The sequence below is a fragment of the Haematobia irritans genome, chromosome 1 (assembly GCF_050003625.1).
Source record: "Haematobia irritans isolate KBUSLIRL chromosome 1, ASM5000362v1, whole genome shotgun sequence".
NCBI classification, from domain to species: domain Eukaryota; kingdom Metazoa; phylum Arthropoda; class Insecta; order Diptera; family Muscidae; genus Haematobia; species Haematobia irritans.
In genome coordinates this window covers 187,222,720-187,243,451 of record NC_134397.1, presented here as the reverse complement: position 1 = coordinate 187,243,451, position 20,732 = coordinate 187,222,720, and the positions used below count along the sequence as shown (strand labels likewise).

Below are 20,732 nucleotides of genomic sequence, written 5' to 3'. Positions count from 1 at the left end.
CTACAGAAAATTTTTGCCAAATTTTATTTCTATAGAAAATTTTTGCCAAATTTTATCTCTACAGAAAATTTTGTCAAAATTTTATTTCTATGGAGAATTTTATCAAAATTGTATTTCTATGGGAAATTTTATTTGTATAGAAAATTTTGTCAAAATTTTATTTCTATAGAAAATTTTGTCAAAATTTTATTTCTATAGAAAATTTTTGCAAAATTTTAGTTCTATAGAAAATTTTGCCAAAATATCATTTCTATAGAAAATTTTTGCAAAATTTTATTTTTATGGAATATTTTTTCAAAATTTTATTTTTATGGAAAATTTTATTTATATAGAAAATTTTGTCAAAACTTTATTTGTATAGAAAATTTTGTCAAAATTTTATTTCTATAGAAAATTTTGTCAAAATTTTATTTCTATAGAAAATTTTGTCAACATTTTATTTCAATAGAAAATTTTGTCAAAATTTTATTTCTGTAAAAAATGTAATCAAAATTTTATTTGTATAGAAAATTTTGTCAAAATTTTACTTATATAGAAAATTTTTGCAGTTTTATTTCTATAGAAAATTTTTGTCAAAATTTTATATCTATGGAAAATTTTATCAAAATTGTATTTCTATGGACAATTTTATTTGTATAGAAAATTTTGTCAAAATTTTATTTCTATAGGAAATTTTGTCAAAATTTTATTTCTATAGAAACTTTTGTAAAAATTTTATTTCTACAGAAAATTTAGTCAAAATTTTACTTCTATAGAAAATTTTGTTAAAATTTTATTTCTATAGAAACTTTTGTAAAAATTTTATTTCTACAGAAAATTTTTACAAACTTTTTTTTCTAAAGAAAATTTTGTCAAAATTATATTTCTATAGAAGATTTTGTCAAAATTTTATTGCAATAGAAGATTTTGTCACAATTTTACTTCTATAGAAAATTTAGTCAAAATTTTATCTCTATAGAAAATATTGTTAAAATTTTATTTCTATAGAAAATTTTGTTAAAATTTTATTTCTATAGAAAATTTTTGCAAAATTTAATTTCTATGGAAAATTTTGTCAAAATTTTATTTCTATAGAAAATTTTTGCAAAATTTAATTTCTATAGAAAATTTTTGTCAAAATTTTATTTCTATAGAAAATTTTGCCAAAATTTTATCTCAAGAAAATTTTTGTCAAAATTTTATTTCTATAGAAAATTTTTGCAAAATTTTATTTCTATAGAGAATTTTTGTCAACATTTTATTTCTATAGAAAATTTTTGCAAAATTTTATTTTTATGGAACATTTTTCAAAATTTTATTTCTATAGGAAATTTTGTCAAAATTTTATTTCTATAGAAACTTTTGTCAAAATTCTATTTCTTTAGAAAATTTTGTCAAAATTTTATTAAAAAAAAAAATTAGTCCAAATTTTATTTCTATAGAAAATTTTTGCAAAATTTTAATTCTGTGGAAACTTTTTGCAAATTTTTATTTCTATAGAAAATGTTTGTCAAAATTTTATTTCTATAGAAAATGTTGTCAAAATTGTATTACTATGGAAAATTTTATCAAAATTGTATTTCTATGGAAAATTTTATTTGTATAGAAAATTTTGTCAAAATTTTATTTGTATAGAAAATTTTGTCAAAATTTTTTTTATATAGAAAATTTTTGCAAAGTTTTATTTCTATAGAAAATTTTTGTCAAAATTTTATTTCTATAGAAAATTTTTTCAAAATTGTCTTTTTATGGAAACATTTTATTTCTATAAAAATTTTTTGCAAAACATTATTTCTATAGAAAATTTTGGCAAAATTCTATTTCTATAGAAAGTTTTTGTAAAATTTTTATTTCAATGGGAAATTTTGTCTGATTTTTTTTTTCAAAATTTTATTTCTATAGAAAATTTTGTCCAAAATTTATTACTATAGAAAGTTTGGTCAAAATTGTATTACTATAGAAAAATTGGTCAACATTTTATTTTTATAGAAAATGTTGTCAAAATTTTATTTGTACAAAAAATTTTTGCAAAACTTTATTTCTATAGAAAATTTGGTCAAAATTTTATTTCTATAGAAAATTTGGTCAAAATTGTATTTCTATAGAAAGTTTTTGAAAAAAGTTTATTTCTATACAAAATTTTTGTCAAAATTTTATTTCTATAGAAAATTTTTGTCAAAATTTTTTTTCTATAGAAAATTTTGTCAAAATTTTATTTTTATGCAATATTTTGTCAAAATTCTATTTCTATAGAAAATTTTGTCAAAATTTTATTTCAATAGAAAAATTTTTCAAAATTTTATTTCTATCAAAAAATCGACCATTTTTGGTAGAATTCTACCAACTGCGGCAACTGTGCTCTATTACCGTGATGATGAAAGCAACAAAAAACTAGCTACCGGGACAGGGTTAACTAGCACATATATATATACAATGCATAACGTTAATACTTACTTTTTGGATATAGCCATATATATAAAAGATATAAGCAATATTGTCTTTTAATAAAATGCATACAACTACAATTTTTATTTTCTTTATTTTTCCATTAAAATATATTTAAAAGTTTTATTTTCACAAATATCAACTACATTTATATATATAAAAAAAGATCTTTCATTTCTTTGTGTGTAATGTATGAGAAAATGTTTCAAACAAAAAATATTAAAATTAATATAAAATAAAATTTATTCGTTTAAATGTGTATTGGTTTTTTTAGTAGTTAGTTATTTTCGATTTTTGAATTTAATGTTTTCTTTTACAAAAATGTTTCGAATTTATATAATTATGTTACTTAAAGTTCGTCATACACAGAGATTTGATTCGAAAAAAATGTTATAATGATCACTGCAGACCAAATTAAGTTAATGTATATATACTTAACTAGTTTTGTTTTGTAATGTGGGTGTATATATAAAAGAGGATTTTTAGTTTATTTTTGTTGTTGTCGTTTCTTCTAAATATAATAATTGTTAAGTGTGTAGGTGTATTTGTGTACTGAAGTTGTGTGTTCTTGTTGTCTATCTTAATTATTGTACTCTACTTTTATATAAAATACAAGACAAAATGTGAAGGAGATTCAAAGACTTAATTAAAGGATATCTATTCAATTAAATTAATTGTATTTCATAGGAAGGAAGAGGAGGGACTATGGTTAAACGAGATTCTTTTTTCATTTATTTTAGGATACTTAAAGGCTAAACATTTAAGGAGATATATAGAGACTTAATATATGCTCTTTATTTAAACAATTGAAAATATATTTTTTTAATTAAACGAAATATTACAACTATATAATTATTTATATATAAATAAAGAAAGGAATGATGTTATTTCTGGATTGCCAATTTTAAAATAAAATTATCATCAAAATAAAAGACAATTTGAATAATTTTGTAAGCAAAGGATATATGGATCAATCTATGTGATTTTTTTTTGTTAAACAGGTCATGTAAGTTATAAAAGCGTTATTGTTTTTTTTTTTTTCTTTTATTGTCCAGAGACAATAATGGAAGATTAGATATTAAGAATACATTTATTTCAAAGAAATTTTATTACAACGAAAATTGGGTTCTTATATCTTAAAAAAAAATTGATCCATAAAAAATTATATAGACTTCTTTTATATATGTTAACAAATTAATGTTACCCATATAAATTTTTAAACTTGTTTACGTTTTTTTACCTATTATTACATTTTTTTGTGTTACTTGTTGATATAAACCAATTATCTTAAACGATTGATGGCATAGCATTTATTGAGCATCATTGCTATTGATTTTCCTATAATTTATGAAAATAAAAACAGAAAAGAAAAAATTAAAAAAAAAATAAATCTTATTGGGGAAAAAACTATAGCCAAATAAAAACCAAACAAATATTTTATTTAAATAAATAAATGAAATTTTGTTCAGAATGCCGATATAGAGGAGAATGATATTATTCATGTCGGCAGGATTCAATGTCAGGATGCATATTGAGATTTTTTTTAAGTTATAGAGTTTTTTTGAAATTTGCCAAAGTGCTTGGTAGACTGGCTTGTGATTTTATGACAATGAATTGAATGGAGCCACAATTTTTTTTCTTTGATGGATAAAGTAATTTTTTTAGTTTACAATTAGTGACAAATGTTGTTTGGTGTAGTGATTAAAACAAAGTTAAATACAAAATTTATTATATAGGATATTTCATTTTGTGAGAAAAGTGGATGGGGGGAGGTTCATTTGATTATCCATAATTAATTAATTTACACTATAAAGACTTTTATTAATTTTGAATAAATTCTAACACCATGGGAAGGATTTTAGAAATTGATTAAAAACCAAAATATATATATAAAAAAAAACAAAATTTTAAAAACTTTTATTGAATTTTTTCAACGGCACAAGTGAAGCAATTTAAATTGAAAATTCATTGCATCAATATCTTACGTGATTAAAGCTTAAAAATATATTTTCAATTTATGTAAGTTGAGGACATAGAAAGAAAAATATTTTTTGTCTTCAAAATTCATTGATCCAAAAAAATTTATACGTGTACACCAAAAAAAGTTAACCCATCATAAAAGAAAATACAGTGAAACCTTTCAGAAATACACATCCACGGTCGACTGAACACATTTGGGAGGTTAATTTTAATGTGTTAATATAGCAAATGTCTCACGACAATTGCCCACTTTTGAGAGGTGACCGTTTTCAGAGTGTCCAAGTGTTTATGGTCTCACTATAATTCCGAATTTCCAAAATTTGTAAATTTTATGTTCTTCCTATTTCAGCATGAGGTCATTTTAATTAAAAGTGTGTTTTAAGATTTTTTTGATCAACATTTAATTTATTTTTCCGAAAGCATTCCGACAAACATCGTAAACCTTGGATGGATATATTAATTTTTTTAAACTATTAAAAAACAAAAACAAACAGAAGAAAAACACACAATATTTACTTCCATTTTTAAAGAAATTTAATTGAATTGTTTGAAAATCATTTTTTTTATTTATAGTAAAACAAAAATAATAAAATATACACTTACACAAAAACAAGTGAACCCATTAGGAAGCAAACTATGAGTTAATTTTAGAAAATTTTAACTAAACTGTATTACAAACGCCTTAATCAAGTTCCAAAAAAAAAAATAAAAAAGTATGACAAAATTAGTTTTATCCACTTGTTAAAAAATTACGTAGTTTGAAGAAAAAATTGGAGTTTAAAATTGCAAAAATATCTTTAGAGCATTTGTGGTAAAATTTAAAATTTATTGGGTTTTAAGAAATACGAATTTAGTAAATCTTTATGCGACATATAATAAATTACTTAAAATTGAGGAAGCTCTCTATTATTGGAGGAAATTAAAAATAAAAATAAAATAGAGCTAAATTGACTTTAGGATTATTTTTATTATTTTTATTATTATTATTATTTATTTTTTTATTTATTTATTTATTTATTTATTTTGAGTCTACGTTACAATAGTTTGAAAATTAATTTTTAAACATCCTTGTTAAAACCGTTAACATTCATAATCATATTATAAATTGTAATAATGTCACGAACTGTTGATGGAGGCCCCAACCTGAAAGACCAAAATTCTATATAGAGATCAAAATTTACTGGCTTAGTTCAGAGGATATTGTCTTTAATAAATTAAAAATTAATTTTTGCAATATCGGCTGTTGTTAAAAAGTTTACTTAAAAAATTCTAAAATTCTTTCCTGATTTTGTTTTGTAGTACGAACTTCTCCCCTCTGAAAGACCATTTTTCTATGTAGAGGTTACAATTAATTCGTTACTAAATTAATTGAGACTAATACATTTTTTTTGTGAATTTATAGAAAAATATTTATTTATTGTATTTTTGCCATAATACACACTGAAAAAACAGTGAACCCACAACAAAGAAAACTTTTGGTTAATTTTAGAAAATATAGATTGTTTTTAGAAAATTTTAACTAAAGACATCACGCCGATATAACAAAAATAAGTAAATATTTTTCGAAATATTCCCGAAAATTTATTAGACATAATTATTTGTTTCACTTGTTGAAGAAAATTTTGTAGTTTAAATGAAAAAATTGTAGTTCACAATTGTCTTTAGTACTATGTTCAAGATGGGTACATTTGTAGTAAAATGTACAAATTTAAAGAAATAATGAAGTGTTTTGTGAGAAGTACAAATTTAGGAAAACATTATGCTTCATTTCTAAAAAATAAAAAAAAATACTTAAGAATATGTCATAAAATCTTCTTAAAAACAAGTAAGTAAATTAGAAAGTCGGGCGGGGTTGACTATATCATACCCTAAACCACCCCTACTGAATTAGTAAACATAAGCATTTGTGGGGTAACATTGGTATAGGTTTGAGAGATAAACCGCATTTCCATATTCAAGAACATTAATGGGTAAATTTTTATGGGAAGATTTGTCACAAACTGAGCAGAAATGTCCGATTTTATATATACTTGTAGCTATAGTTGATTTTGAGTTAGTATATAACTAATATTGAGTCCATTATTAAAAAAGAGGAAATCGCTCAATTAATGTGGGTAATGAATGCAAATTTGTGAAAATCGGGCAATATTATAATGTAAGAGTTACATGTAAGTCTAAATTTGATCGGATAATACATACAAAATTTGAAACTTGAATAGCATTGGTTAATTTATTCGAGTATTAATTTATTAGAGTATTATAGTATAAATAAGACTATTATGGCCAGAAATAAAGTTATAATGGAAAACTTTTGAAAAATGGAAAAATACATATATATTGGGGATATATCTAAATCTTAACCGATTTGGATTATGTTTTGCAGGTTTGGTTGATATATCAGGAGACTACCTTGTGCTAAATTTTAGTAAGATCGGTTAATAACAGGTTTGCTGATAAGTCCCCGGTCTGACACATAGATGGCGTCGCTAGTATTAAATGCATATTATTTTTATATAGTACCAACCTTCAAATGATTCGTGTCAAAATTTGACGTCTGAGAGATAGAGCGTCTTTTGTGAAGCAACTTTTGTTATTGTGAAAAAAATGGGGAAAAACGGAATTTCGTGTTTTGATAAAATACTGTTTTCTGAAGGGAAAAAATACGGTGGAAGCAAAAACTTGGCTTGATAATGAGTTGCCGGACTCTGTCCCAGGGAAATCAACAATAATTGATTGGTATGCAAAATTAAAGCGTGGTGAAATGAGCACGGAGGACGGTGAACGCAGAGGACGCCCGAAAGAGGTGGTTACCGACAAAAACATCAAAAAATCTACAAATTATTTTGAATGACCGTAAAATTAAGTTGATCGAGATAGCAGAGGCCTTAAAGATATCAAAGGAACGTGTTGGTCATATCATTCATCAATATTTGGATATGCGGAAGCTCTGTGCAAAATGGGTGCCGCGATAGCTCACCAAAAACAACAACCGTTAACTCGTACTACACCCCAGTTTTTCCATCTATATGTGACAATGGATGAAACATGGCTCCATCACTACACTTCTGAGTCCAATCGACAGTCGGCTGAGTGAACAGCGACCGGTGAACCGTCTCCGAAGCGTGGAAAGACTCAAAAGTCCGCTGGCAAAGTAATGGCCTCTGTTTTTTGGGATGCGCATGGAATAATTTTTATCGATTATCTTGAGAAGGGAAAAACCATCAACAGTGACTATTATATGGCGTTATTGGACCGTGTGAAGGTCGAAATCGCGGCAAAACGGCCCCATATGAAGAAGAAAAAAGTGTTGTTCCACCAATACAACGCACCGTGCCACAAGCCATTGAGAACGATGGCAAAAATTCATGAATTGGGCTTCGAATTGCTTCCCCACCCACCGTATTCTCCAGATCTGGCCCCCACCGACTTTTTCTTGTTCTCAGACCTCAAAAGGATGCTCGCAGGGAAAAAAAATTGGCTGCACTGAAGAGGTGATCGCCGAAACTGAGGCCTATTTTGAGGCAAACTGAAGGAGTACTACCAAAATGGTATCAAAAAATTGGAAGGTCGTTATAATCATTGTATCGCTCTTGAAGGGAACTATGTTGAATAATAAAAACGAATTTTGACAAAAAAATGTGTTTTTCTTTGTTAGACCAGGGACTTATCAGCCAACCAGTTAAATGAGGCCACTATGGTCAAAAAAAAAGGTTATAAGGGCCAATTTTTCAAAATCGGGCGCTCCATACATATGGGAGCTATATCTAAATCTGAACCGATTTGGATGATATTTTGCACATATAGTCAGTACTACAGAAGATTAGAGTAAGCCTAATTTGAGTAAGATCGGTCGATAAATAATGGTTTTATAACCAAAATTATTAAAATCGGGCGATACATATATATGGAAGCTATAGCTAAATCTGAACCGATTTCGATGAGATTCTGCATATATAGTGAGAACAATAGAAAATTAGATTTGGCCAACTTTGAGTAAGATCGGTTGATAAATAAGGAACTTACGGCCAAATTTCGGATAATCGGGCAATACATATATATGGGAGCTATACCTAAATATGAACCTATTACCATGAAATTTTGCATATTTAAAGGGTGGTCGATTAGATTACTTTGTGGCAAATTTAACGCCGATCGGTTTGTAAATAAACGATTTATTAAAATCGGGCGATACATATACATGGGAGCTATATCTAAATTTGATCCGATTTTTCCTAAATTCAATAGCGTTCGTCCTTGGTCCAGAAAAACGTTATATACTGAATCTCATCAAAATCAGTTAATAATTGCGACCGGAATCCTGCGAACAACAAATACATGGACGGACAGACAAACGGACACCAAGCGCCAGATCGACTCAGGAGGTGATTCTGAGTCGATCGGTATATATTGGGGTCTAAAATCAATATTTCTGGTAGGCACACTTTTTGGCAGATCAAAGTTACCACTATGTGGTTTGGGGTATAATGAAATATCAGACACTCTGAGAGACCAACATTATATAGAGGTCACAATAAATCGGCATGTATTCACGGAACATCCCAGCAAGAAAAGCGTGGCCAAAAAAGTAGTGAACATTTTCTTTTTAGATCCGGAAGTGGTGTAAAATTGAGGCAGGAGCGATTAATTTAACATCCCAGCAAAAAAAAGCGTCGCCAAAAAAGTAGTGAAAATGTTCTTTTTGGATCCGGAAGAGGTGCCAAATTGACGCAGAAGGACGTCCACCATTTCAACAGCCACTGCACTAAATTGACATCACTTCTTAAGGTGTAATGCGAATCCAGTGTTTTGGATGTGAATTAAGAAATTTTGTGATTTTTTGACGAATAAATAATTTTTAAAAATTTTTAATGATTTTTAATGCAAAGTTTGTTTGGGACGTTTGACATCAAATTTATGGCTCAATACGTCAACTTTTTGGCCAAAAAATTCGTTTTTTTTTTTCAAATTTTGAGCGACGAGCGGCACGTGTTAACGTCGTCTAATCGGGCACAAATTTTGGCTATCCCAATATCTGGAAAGGGGATTCGTTTTGTGGGGTTAAGGCGAATGCTCCTAGTGGCACCAGGTCGCGTTTTCGAAGCTAAAGGCTGGCGTAGCTCGGTTTGACTCAGCGACGAGCGGCACGTGTTAACGTCGTTTAATCGGGCACAAAGTTTGGCTATCCCAATATCTGGAAAGGGGATTCGTTTTGTGGGGTTAAGGCGAACAAGATTCCGACATTTTTTTTGGCCCATATAAGTTGCGGTCGCTCTAGCGCCTATCTTGAAGTTCGTATGTCACTAAAGACATTCTTGCAATTTTGAACTCCAATTTTTTCCTTCAAACGACAAAATCTTCTTTAACAAGTGGAAAAAAAAAATTAATTACGTCTAATAAATTTTCTTGAATTTGTCGAAAAATATTTACTTATTTTTATTATGTCGGCGCGATGTCAACGTTTGTAATACTGTTTAGTTAAAATTTTCTAAAAATAATCGAAATTTTGTAAAATTAACCAAAATTTTTCTTCCTGGTAGGTTCACTGTTTTTTCACTGTGGGAGGACATTTTTGGAAGTGCTTTTAAAGTTGTGCCTTCCACATCCCAGCAAAAAAAGCGTCGCCAAAAAAGTAATGAAAATGTTCTTTTTGGATCCGGAAGTGGTGCAAAATTGACGCAGAAGCGATGAATTTAACATGGGCTTGTCATAGGACGGAAGTCCTCCATTTCAACAGCCGTTGCACTGAATTTGCATCACTTCTTTAGGTGTGATCCGAATTCAATGTTTTGGATGTAAATTAAAAAATTCCGTGATATTTTGTCAAATAAATAATTTTTATAATTTTTTATAATTTTTAATGGATTCTAACGCTTGTCGGAAACGTTTAACCTCAAATATTTTTTCAGATTGGATTAAGCATTTTTTTCGACACAATTTAAATGATTTGTACCATTTTATGAATTTTTACTCTGTTTTTAACCTATTTGAACCAAAAAAATTTTAAATTACCCATTAAAAGTATGAAAAAACAAGTTATATAAAATTGAATTAAAAGAACTTCCTGGGTAGTTAAAATAAAGAACATCATTGGGAGTGCATCTTCTGGAAGTGCTTTTAAAGTTGAGCCTTGGGAAGAACTTCAAATTTTTTTTGCTGGGATTCTTTACTAAGTTAAAAAAAAATAATTGAATTTGTAACAAGTATATACGGCCGTAAGTTCGGCCAGGCCGAATCTTATGTACCCTCCACCATGGATTGCGTAGGAACTTCTACTAAAGGCTGTCATCCACAATCGAATTACTTGGGTTGCGATAACACTTGCCGATGGCAAGGTATCGTAAAACTTTTTAACACTGTCTTCTAAATTGTAAGTTAGCCCATACGGGGTATATATTAAACAAAAAAAGGCGATTAAATACGTATATAATCTAGTTTGACAAAATTTTCTATAGAAATAAAATTTTGACAAAATTTTCTATAGAAATGAAACCTTGACAAAATTTTCAATAGAAATAAAATTTTGACAAAATTTTCTATAGAAATAAAAACTTGACAAAATTTTCTATAGAAATAAAATGTTGACAAAATTTTCTATGGAAGTAAAATGTTGACAAAATTTTCTATAGCAATACAATTTTGACAAAAATTTCTATAGAAATAAAATGTTGACAAATTTTTGTATAGAAATGAAATTTTGACAAAATTTTGTATAGAAATAAAATGTTGACAAAATTTTCTACAGAAATAAATTTTTTACAAAATTTTCTATAGAAATAAAATTTTGACAAACATTTCTATAGAAATAAACTTTTGACAAAACTTTCTATAGAAATGAAATTTTAACAAAACTTTCTATAGTAATAAAATTTGACAAAATTTTCTATGGAAATAAAGTTTTGGTAGATTACAAAATTTTCTATAGAAATAAAATTTTGACAAAATTTTCTATGGAAATAAAATTTTGACAAACATTTGTATAGAAATAAACTTTTGACAAAACTTTCTATAGAAATGAAATTTTGACAAAACTTTCTATAGTAATAAAATTTGACAAAATTTTCTATGGAAATAAAGTTTTGGTAGATTATTTTTGGCGATATGGACCAATTTTTGTGTAATAAGTCATCGGCTATATATAACTAAAGACCGATATGGACCAATTTTTACATGGCTGTTAGAGGCCATATATTGACAAAATGTACCAAATTTCAACCGTATCGGATGACTTTTGCTCCTCCAAGAGGTTCCGGACGTCAAATCTGGGGACGGTTTATATGGGAACTATATATAATTATGGACCGATATGGACCAATTTTTGCATGGTTGTTAGATACCATATACTAACACCATGTACCAAATTTCAACTGGATCGGATGAATTTTGCTCTTCCAAGAGGCTCCGGAGGTCAAATCTGGGGATCGGTTTATATGGGGGCTATATATAATTATGGACCGATATGGACCAATTTTTGCATGGTTATTAGAGGCCGTAAACTAACATCAGGTACCAAATTCCAACCGGATCGGTTGAATTTTGCCCCTCCAAAAGGCTCCGGAGGTCAAATCTGGGGATCGGTTTATATGGGGGCTATATATAATTATGGACCGATATGGACCAATTTTTGCATGGTTGTTAAAAACCGTATACTAAGACCACGTACTAAATTTCAACCGGATCGGAAGAATTTTGCTCCTCCAAGAGGCTCCGGTGGTCAAATCTGGGGATCGGTTTATATGGGAGCTATATATAATTATGGACCGATATGGACCAATTTTTGCATGGTTGTTAGAGGCCGTATACTAACATCAGGTACCAAATTTCAACCGGATCCGATGAATTTTGCTCCTCCAAAAGTCTCCGGAGGTCAAATCTGGGGATCGGTTTATATGGGGGCTATATATAATTATGGACCGATATGGACCAATTTTTGCATGGTTGTTAGAGACCATATACTAACATCACGTACCAAATTTCAATCGGATCGGATGAATTTTGCCCCTCCAAGAGGCTCCGGAGGTCTAATCTGGGGATTGGTTTATATGCGGGCTATATATAATTATGGACCGATATGGACCAATTTTTGCATGATTGTTAGAGACCGTATACTAAGACCACGTACCAAATTTCAACCGGATCGGATGAATTTTGCTGCTCCGGGAGGCTCCCCAAGCCAAATTTGGGGATCGGTTTATATGGGGGCTATACGTAAACGTGGTCCGATATGGCCCATTTTCAATACCATCCGACCTACATCAATAACAACTACTTGTGCCAAGTTTCAAGTCGATAGCTTGTTTCGTTCGGAAGTTAGCGTGATTTCCACAGACGGACGGACAGCCGGACAGACGGACGGACGGACGGACATGCTTAGATCGACTCAGAATTTCACCACGACCCAGAATATATATACTTTATGGGGTCTTAGAGCAATATTTCGATGTGTTACAAACGGAATGACAAAGTTAATATACCCCCATCCTATGGTGGAGGGTATAAAAAAAAACAAAATAAATTTTATATAAAAGATACAAATTAAGCTAGATTTTCTTTTCTGATGTGTTTTTAATTTTTTTTAGTGTGATTATTATTTTGTTTCACATTTCGCTTTTGGTTAAGTTTATTATTTTTTCTAATTAAATAATAAAATAAATATTACAATATCCCTTATTTGACTTCTTAACAATCCTCTTTAAAAATTAAATTTCCTACAAAATCTTAACGTTCATTATCAAATTATAAAATGTAATTATCAATGTCAACGAACCTACCGCCCCTCCCCCTCACTCAGAAAAAGTAAAATTCTATATAAAGACCACAATTAATTTGCATATCTTCGACGCCATCTCTAGCAGCAACAACAACAACAAAATCGACAATGGCCTTGTGATTCAAATAAAAGAAAAGGAAAAGCAACAAAAACGGCATGCCCAGCCAGCCTTTACAAAAAAAAACGCAACAAATTTTCACACTTTGCGTTTTTTTTTCGACATCTTACAGTTTTCCCAGTCAGTCAGTCTGTTGGTCCTGTTAAATCGAAATTCCACACTGTCAAAATGGAAATTAAGACCGTCCATCAGTCATTTCAATGCAAGCAATTGTCCCCAGCTTTTGGCTATTTCAAGAACTCTGAATCGTGTGTAGCAACAAAAAAAAATCCCCATGCCTATATATCAATGGTCACTAGTGTTTGTGTGGGAGATAAATGGAAGACCAAGAGGAAAATTTTGTTTTATGAAAGAAAATTATATGGAAATGCTATGCCATCAAACGACTCTTCGGTGGTAGAATGCAAAAATATATGCGTGTGTGTGTGTGTGGGTGGGTAGCTTTGTTGTCTGGTGTCCAGAAGTGAAGAGCCCCACACACTCGCACGCACACCAACAATGAATTAAGACGATGACTTATGACCGTTTAACATGGCTGTGCGGATGAACGCGACTGCTATCATCACCATCATTTCGTGGATGGTCCTCCACCGTCAGGTCTTTATCTATGGCCTGATGATAATCATTGCCACCAACACCTCGATTGGTTGGTGGTTTGTTATCTTTGTCATCATCATCATCGTCAGCTTGGTCATCGTCATCATCGACTTTCTTCTTGTTATCTTCATGTTTGCTTTCACTGTGGCCATGAGTCTTAACCACCTTTTGAATGGTTTTTGTGGCACGTGGTATGCCGCTCGTCACTACATTTGATATGGTTGTGGTTGTTGTAACAATGGTCCCATTGTCATCGGTACAGGTGGTGGTGGTACTGCTCAATGCCTCATCGTTTAACTGGTCAAATATTTGCTTGTGAGCTCCACCGGCACTTAGTAAACGTTGGAATATCTCCTCACCAGTTTCTTCATTAAGAGGTTTCTTTTGGGGACCATGGGCCGTCGTTGTGGTAGTCTCTGTTGTGGTTATGGTCCGTTGATGGTGGGCAGGCAAGGCTTTAGTTGTTGTTTTCGATGTAATTATCACACGCTGGTCGGGTTGTTGTTCTGCATTGGAGGATGAGCAGGAGGAGGTGGTTGTGGTTATTGTGCGTTTTTGTTCGGATGCTCCTGGCTTCTCATCATCATCATCGTCATCATCAATTAGAAGATTTTCCACAGATTTCCTAAGCTGTTTGGTTATTTCGGCATATTTCTTTTGTTCCTCTACCAGTTTTTCCAGAGTTATTAAGGACTCATCTTCAGGCTTCTCTTCAGAGGTTATATCTTCAGCTAGATGTGATTCCATTTCAGATTGTTGCATAGCTTCGGCAGCCTCTTTCATTGTATTATAGGTTTGGGATTTTTGCAATTGCATTACTGGAGTATTGGTATTGAGATTCTGTATAACTTTGGCACCATCGACAAAACTAATGTGTATGGTCTCATCATCTTCATCATCATCATCGTCGTCATCATCATCACTATCACTGCTTTCGCTATCGGATTCAGATTCATTTTCACCATCATCGAGATCATCTTCTTCTTCCTCCTCATCGTCATCCTCGTCCTCCTCATCTCTAGCAGCATCAACTTCATCCCTTTGAAGATTCCTCAAAGTATTTCTATTGCTATCCCGGATCAATTCATTGATCACATGTTGATTACCATTCATATCATCAACATCAACTCTGGAAGGACAATGGGGAAGTTCTGTATGGGATTCTCTATATCTATAACCAAAATCATCTTCGTCTTCACTACACGCCTCATTGATATCTTTTTCCTCCTCATCATCTTCCTCTTCTAGACTTTTTTGTAGATTATATTTCACTCTTTCATTTTCCAATAGCTCTTCAAGGACATTTTTCATTTTGGCATTTAAAGACAGCTCTTCTCTAGGTCTACCACTACCACTGGCCGTAGAGGGGAATACAAAAGTTTCACTTCTAACAACTGTTTGATTAACCAACTGATCACCATCGTCTACGTAGTCATCAGCATCATCATCATCGTCTCTATCAAATGAAGGATATTCACTGTGGTGAGGACGGCTTATGGCTATACTTTGTACTTGACCTTCTCCAGCTATTAAAGGATTCACCACTTGCACGATATTTTGGCTAGTTGAAGTTGATGCTTCATCATCACCCGGTTGAGTTGTGGTGGAAACCTTGGTTATGGTGGTGGTGGTTCGAGTTGCTGGTACCACCACCTCCCTGGTTTGATGTATGCTAATGTTGATGGGTTGTATGGTCACCTTAGTATTGCTAGGGGTGTGCGAACTCGATGAGGCCACACTATCCAAGGACGAAGGACCAAATAATCCTGTACTACTTATATTATCCAATTCGATTGAGGGCAATTCATCGTCATCATCTCTACGCAGGAATAGTTTATCCATATTTGCCTGGACTGTGACTATTGATGCTGTATCGGTTTCTTCGTCACCTTCATCATCGTCATATAAATCTTCTTCGTTCGATGAGGGCAATAGTACTACTTCCGGTTGCTTGGTAACAGTTTTTATTACCTCAACAACATCCTCAATAAGTTTTTGCTGTTGCTTTTCTTTTCCACATTCTCGTGCTTCCTCAGGACCCTCTCCATATTTCCCTTGAGTTATGTGAAACTTTTCTAATGTTTCCACCATAGTTTTTCTAACTGGGGGCATTGGAATTTCTTCAACTTCACTAGGGTCGACCATCACCTGTCCTTTGGGTTCATCTGCAACTGATGAACCTGTATGCTGATGATGGTGTTGAAGCTGCTGCTGCTGCAGCAACATCTGTTCTTCCTCGGGCAATAGCTGAAGTGATGCATTTGGTGTATCTTCCCTTTCGGGGTCTTGCAACTCTAATGAGATTATCTTCTCTCGACTAGTTTCCACCTGAATAAAGTTGTAAGGAGATGTAAATTTTTATGGTTTTTTTTTGTCTCTTATTTTTTGTTTGTGTGAGTTCATTTTTTTCAAAACGAAATTGTTTTTTTTTTGTAAAGTAAAAAAAGAAAACAAACGGAAACTCAAGTAGCTAAGAAATAAAAGTGAAGCTAATGCAACAGAATAGCAGCAGTCTTTATGTATGTGTGTGCGTGTGTATTTGTGAATATCCCATATAGCATGGTACAGTGTTGATCATTAATATAAGTTCACTCGAAGATTATCTTAATTACACTAAATAGTTTAAAGGGTTTCAATTTGAAACATGCGAAATTAATGTAAAAACTTACACAGAGAAAAATATCACCAAAAAATATTTCCTATTAAAAAGGTGACTGATTATTTGCAAAAATAATCAAATAAAAAATTAAATGCAATAATTAAGAATATATTCAAACTAAAAATCTAAAGTCAGTTAAAATTTATCTCAATTAATTTTATTTAATTTGGATTTATTTATTTCAAATGAAAAATAATATTGGAAATTTATTCGGAAATAATTAGTTCTATACGTAGAAAAACCCTTTTTTTATTCAATTACGAAACTAATTGACCCTATTAATTGTTTAATTGAAATTTCCTCAATTACGTATTCGTGTGATAGTATAAATCACTGGATTTATTAAAACTTTAGTTGATTTTTTTGGAACTTTCAATTATCGTTTTAATAGGTTCAATGAAACATTTAGTTGGGTATCGTAGAAAATCTCAATTAATTTTTTTATTGGGACAATAAATTATGCCAACTAAGAAGATGGGCTAGTTATCTATAACACGAAGGACTTACTGTTAAACCATTCTTGTCATCGTCTATTCCCTTGTCATCCGGAGACTATACTCCTTCTCCAATTCCTCAGTCATCTCTATGGTTCTTTGCACGATATCTCGAATTGTATCTGAAAATGTCCCTATCTGTTATGATTTCCCTTCGCCCATTTTAAGGAATTGCTAAAAATGTCACCTAATAAAGTGGACTTGTTATGTATAACCGGCTATGGACCTTCTCTCAGACAAATCCTTATGGTACCCTTTTGTCAGGTTCAAGAATTCCTTGTGCCCATTTTAAGGAATTGCCTTGTTTAGCTGACAACGCTCTTGAAGGGTCTATAGATCCTAATTTATTTAGGATAAACCACACATATCGGCATTCCTTAAAACTCTTTTCCGCGGGATTATCACCTTGCCAAGGAGGTGTAAAATTCTGTCGACTTGTCTAAAGGAGGAATAGTAGGGCGTTGCTCTTAGTCATTGCCCAATTCGTTAAATTTCGTGGAGACCTGTCTACTAAACAACACATTAGAAATTCGTAATAGGTATTATTACGACTATTAGGACTTAACTCTTGAATATTGCCCAAATCGGTAAGTTTATTAGAAATCTTTCCACTGGAGAGTACATTGGCTTATATTGAATTTATTTCCATTTGGCCGCAGTAGAAATTCTACATAGGTACCTATTACGTCTACACTCAATTTACAAAAATTTCGATGAAGAAAACACGTCTGTTTAGGTCGACGGATGAATCGTGACGTTTTTTTCTGCTTACATGAATGACTCTCAGTTTCTGCATAGGGTGGCTAAACACATTTCGCTCCATATTTTCACTATTGGGACGTTAAATTTCTGGGCACACAAAAAATTGCACTAGCTACTTATATGTATATCTTGCCTATTACCCAAAACAATAAATTTAGTATCAAAACGTCTACAGAACATACCACACTCAAAATTCGTAATAGGTATCCATTACGACTATAAGGGCTTAACTCTTGATCATTACACAAATCGGACATTTTAGTACAAACCTATGGCATTTTGGCTTGTTTTAACACAGTAGTAAAAATTCTTAATAGGTACTTATTATGTCTACATTCAATTTATATTAAGAAAACCGCAACCGCCTGCTCAGCTTGTTGGTTGAATGGTGGCCTCTTTAGTGCATAAATGCATGATTCTCGGTTTCTGCACTCTAGATAGATAGATACTGGTCTATTGGGCAGCCTAGTGGATGATTTAAATTTTTTGTGTACACGAGAAATTTGTACATGCTACCTATTACGACTATTTTGGCCTAACTTTGACCATTACCCAAATCGATAAATTTAGAAGAAACCTGTCTTCAGAGTGGATGATGTTGAATTTCTGTTTATGGTAGCTTGTTTTAATACCACCTTGGAAATTCGCAAGAGGTACATAAATAAACCCTATTTGGGATTAACTCTTAGTCGTGGCACATATCGGAAATTTAGTACAAAACAATCCACTGGGCAATGAATGATGGCGATTTTCTGTTTTTGTTTTTGCACTACACTAGAAATTCCAACCTTAGGCCGATAGCCTCTAGTTGCTATTGCCCGTAGAAATAAGTTTATTATAATTTGTAATTATAATAAATTAAGTAATAAATAATAGAAATTCCCAAAAGGTACCCATAGCTTCTACACTCAATTTACAAAAAAATCCTATTAAGAAAAAATTTCTGTTCAGGTGACGATTTGATTTCTATAGGACTTTGATAAATAATTCTGACTTTCGGAATAATGTGGCTAATCACATTTCTCTACATATTGCCACTATTAGGGCCTAATGCTTGGACATTGCCAAAATCGGTAAATTTTGACGAAGCCCGTCCATTGGACAGCCCAGTGGATGATGGATGGTATATTTCTTTACATGATGGGTTATTTTAATATCTCACGAAAAAGTCATAATATGTTCTATTACGACTACTAGGGCCTAACTCTTGGTAATCGTACAACGGTAAATTAAGTAAAACCGCATCATCTGAACAGCCTAGTGAATTATGTTGAATTTCTTTGCATGTTAGGAATTTAGAAATTCCTAATAGGTACATATGTATTATGTCTACACTCAATTTACAGAAATTCCGATTAAGTAAAAGTTTTGGGTCTCAGTAAAATGATGGATGATGGCTTGTTTTAATACCACACTAGAAATTCGTAATAAGTGTTATTAAAGGGTGATTCTTTTGAGGTTAGGATTTTCATGCATTAGTATTTGACAGATCACGTGGGATTTCAGACATGGTGTCAAAGAGAAAGATGCTCAGTATGCTTTGACATTTAATCATGAATAGACTTACTAACGAGCAACGCTTGCAAATCATTGAATTTTATTACCAAAATCAGTGTTCGGTTCGAAATGTGTTTATCGACAAATTTTGTTCAGCGATGAGGCTCATTTCTGGTTGAATGGCTACGTAAATAAGCAAAATTGCCGCATTTGGAGTGAAGAGCAACCAGAAGCCGTTCAAGAACTGCCCATGCATCCCGAAAAATGCACTGTTTGGTGTGGTTTGTACGCTGGTGGAATCATTGGACCGTATTTTTTCAAAGATGCTGTTGGACGCAACATTACGGTGAATGGCGATCGCTATCGTTCGATGCTAACAAACTTTTTGTTGCCAAAAATGGAAGAACTGAACTTGGTTGACATGTGGTTTCAACAAGATGGCGCTACATGCCACACAGCTCGCGATTCTATGGCCATTTTGAGGGAAAACTTCGGAGAACAATTCATCTCAAGAAATGGACCGGTAAGTTGGCCACCAAGATCATGCGATTTGACGCCTTTAGACTATTTTTTGTGGGGCTACGTCAAGTCTAAAGTCTACAGAAATAAGCCAGCAACTATTCCAGCTTTGGAAGACAACATTTCCGAAGAAATTCGGGCTATTCCGGCCGAAATGCTCGAAAAAGTTGCCCAAAATTGGACTTTCCGAATGGACCACCTAAGACGCAGCCGCGGTCAACATTTAAATGAAATTATCTTCAAAAAGTAAATGTCATGGACCAATCTAACGTTTCAAATAAAGAACCGATGAGATTTTGCAAATTTTATGCGTTTTTTTTAAAAAAAAAAGTTATCAAGCTCTTAACAAATCACCCTTTATTACAATTAGGGCTTAACTCTTGGCCATTACCCAAATCGATAAATTTAGTGGTACTGGACAGCAATGTGGATGATGGTGAATTTCTTTCTCCTCATTCAAACCCTTTTACTTTTCTAATGAATAGGTACCAATTACGTCTTCACTCAATTTACAATGCCCAAATCGAGAACTTTAGTATATGCCGATCCTGTAGACAGTCCAATGTGTTATGTTGAAATTCTTTGCCTGGCGGCATGACTTTATCATCACATTAAACAATCGTAATATGTATTTTTACGATTTTAGGGCTTAACTCTTAGTCATAGTTCAAAACCGTTAAAATGAGTAAAACCCAGTTCACTTAGCAGTCCAGTGCATTATGTTAAATTTTTGTGCAGCGTGGCTTATTTTAACACTAAATTAGAAATTCATTATAGGTACCTATTACGTCTACACTCATTTTATAAAATATCCCATTAAGAAAACACATCTGTACAGCTCGACGGTTGAATGATGACTTCTGTGGGAATGTTTCTCAGTTTCGGTATCTAACTAGCCAATCACTTTTCTCTCCA

At 31.7% G+C, this 20,732-nt stretch overlaps 1 protein-coding gene across 11 annotated transcripts in view; it reads right to left on the bottom strand.

Moving 5' to 3' along the window:
- The window catches only part of scrib (scribble planar cell polarity protein), a 712,308-nt gene that overhangs the window by 19,155 nt on the left and 672,421 nt on the right, over window positions 1-20,732 (bottom strand). For 3 of the 11 annotated variants that reach the window (XM_075292328.1, XM_075292330.1, XM_075292329.1), the window contains exon 33: window positions 12,980-16,214. The exons of 1 other annotated variant lie outside the window; for it this stretch is intronic. In XM_075292328.1, the coding sequence (XP_075148443.1) occupies window positions 13,806-16,214 (2,409 nt within the window). In that variant the 3' untranslated portion in view covers window positions 12,980-13,805. Of the gene's footprint in view, window positions 1-12,880; window positions 16,215-20,732 lie in introns of those variants that run through there. 7 more of the 11 variants (XM_075292336.1, XM_075292334.1, XM_075292333.1 and 4 more) reach the window with 5 other exon arrangements.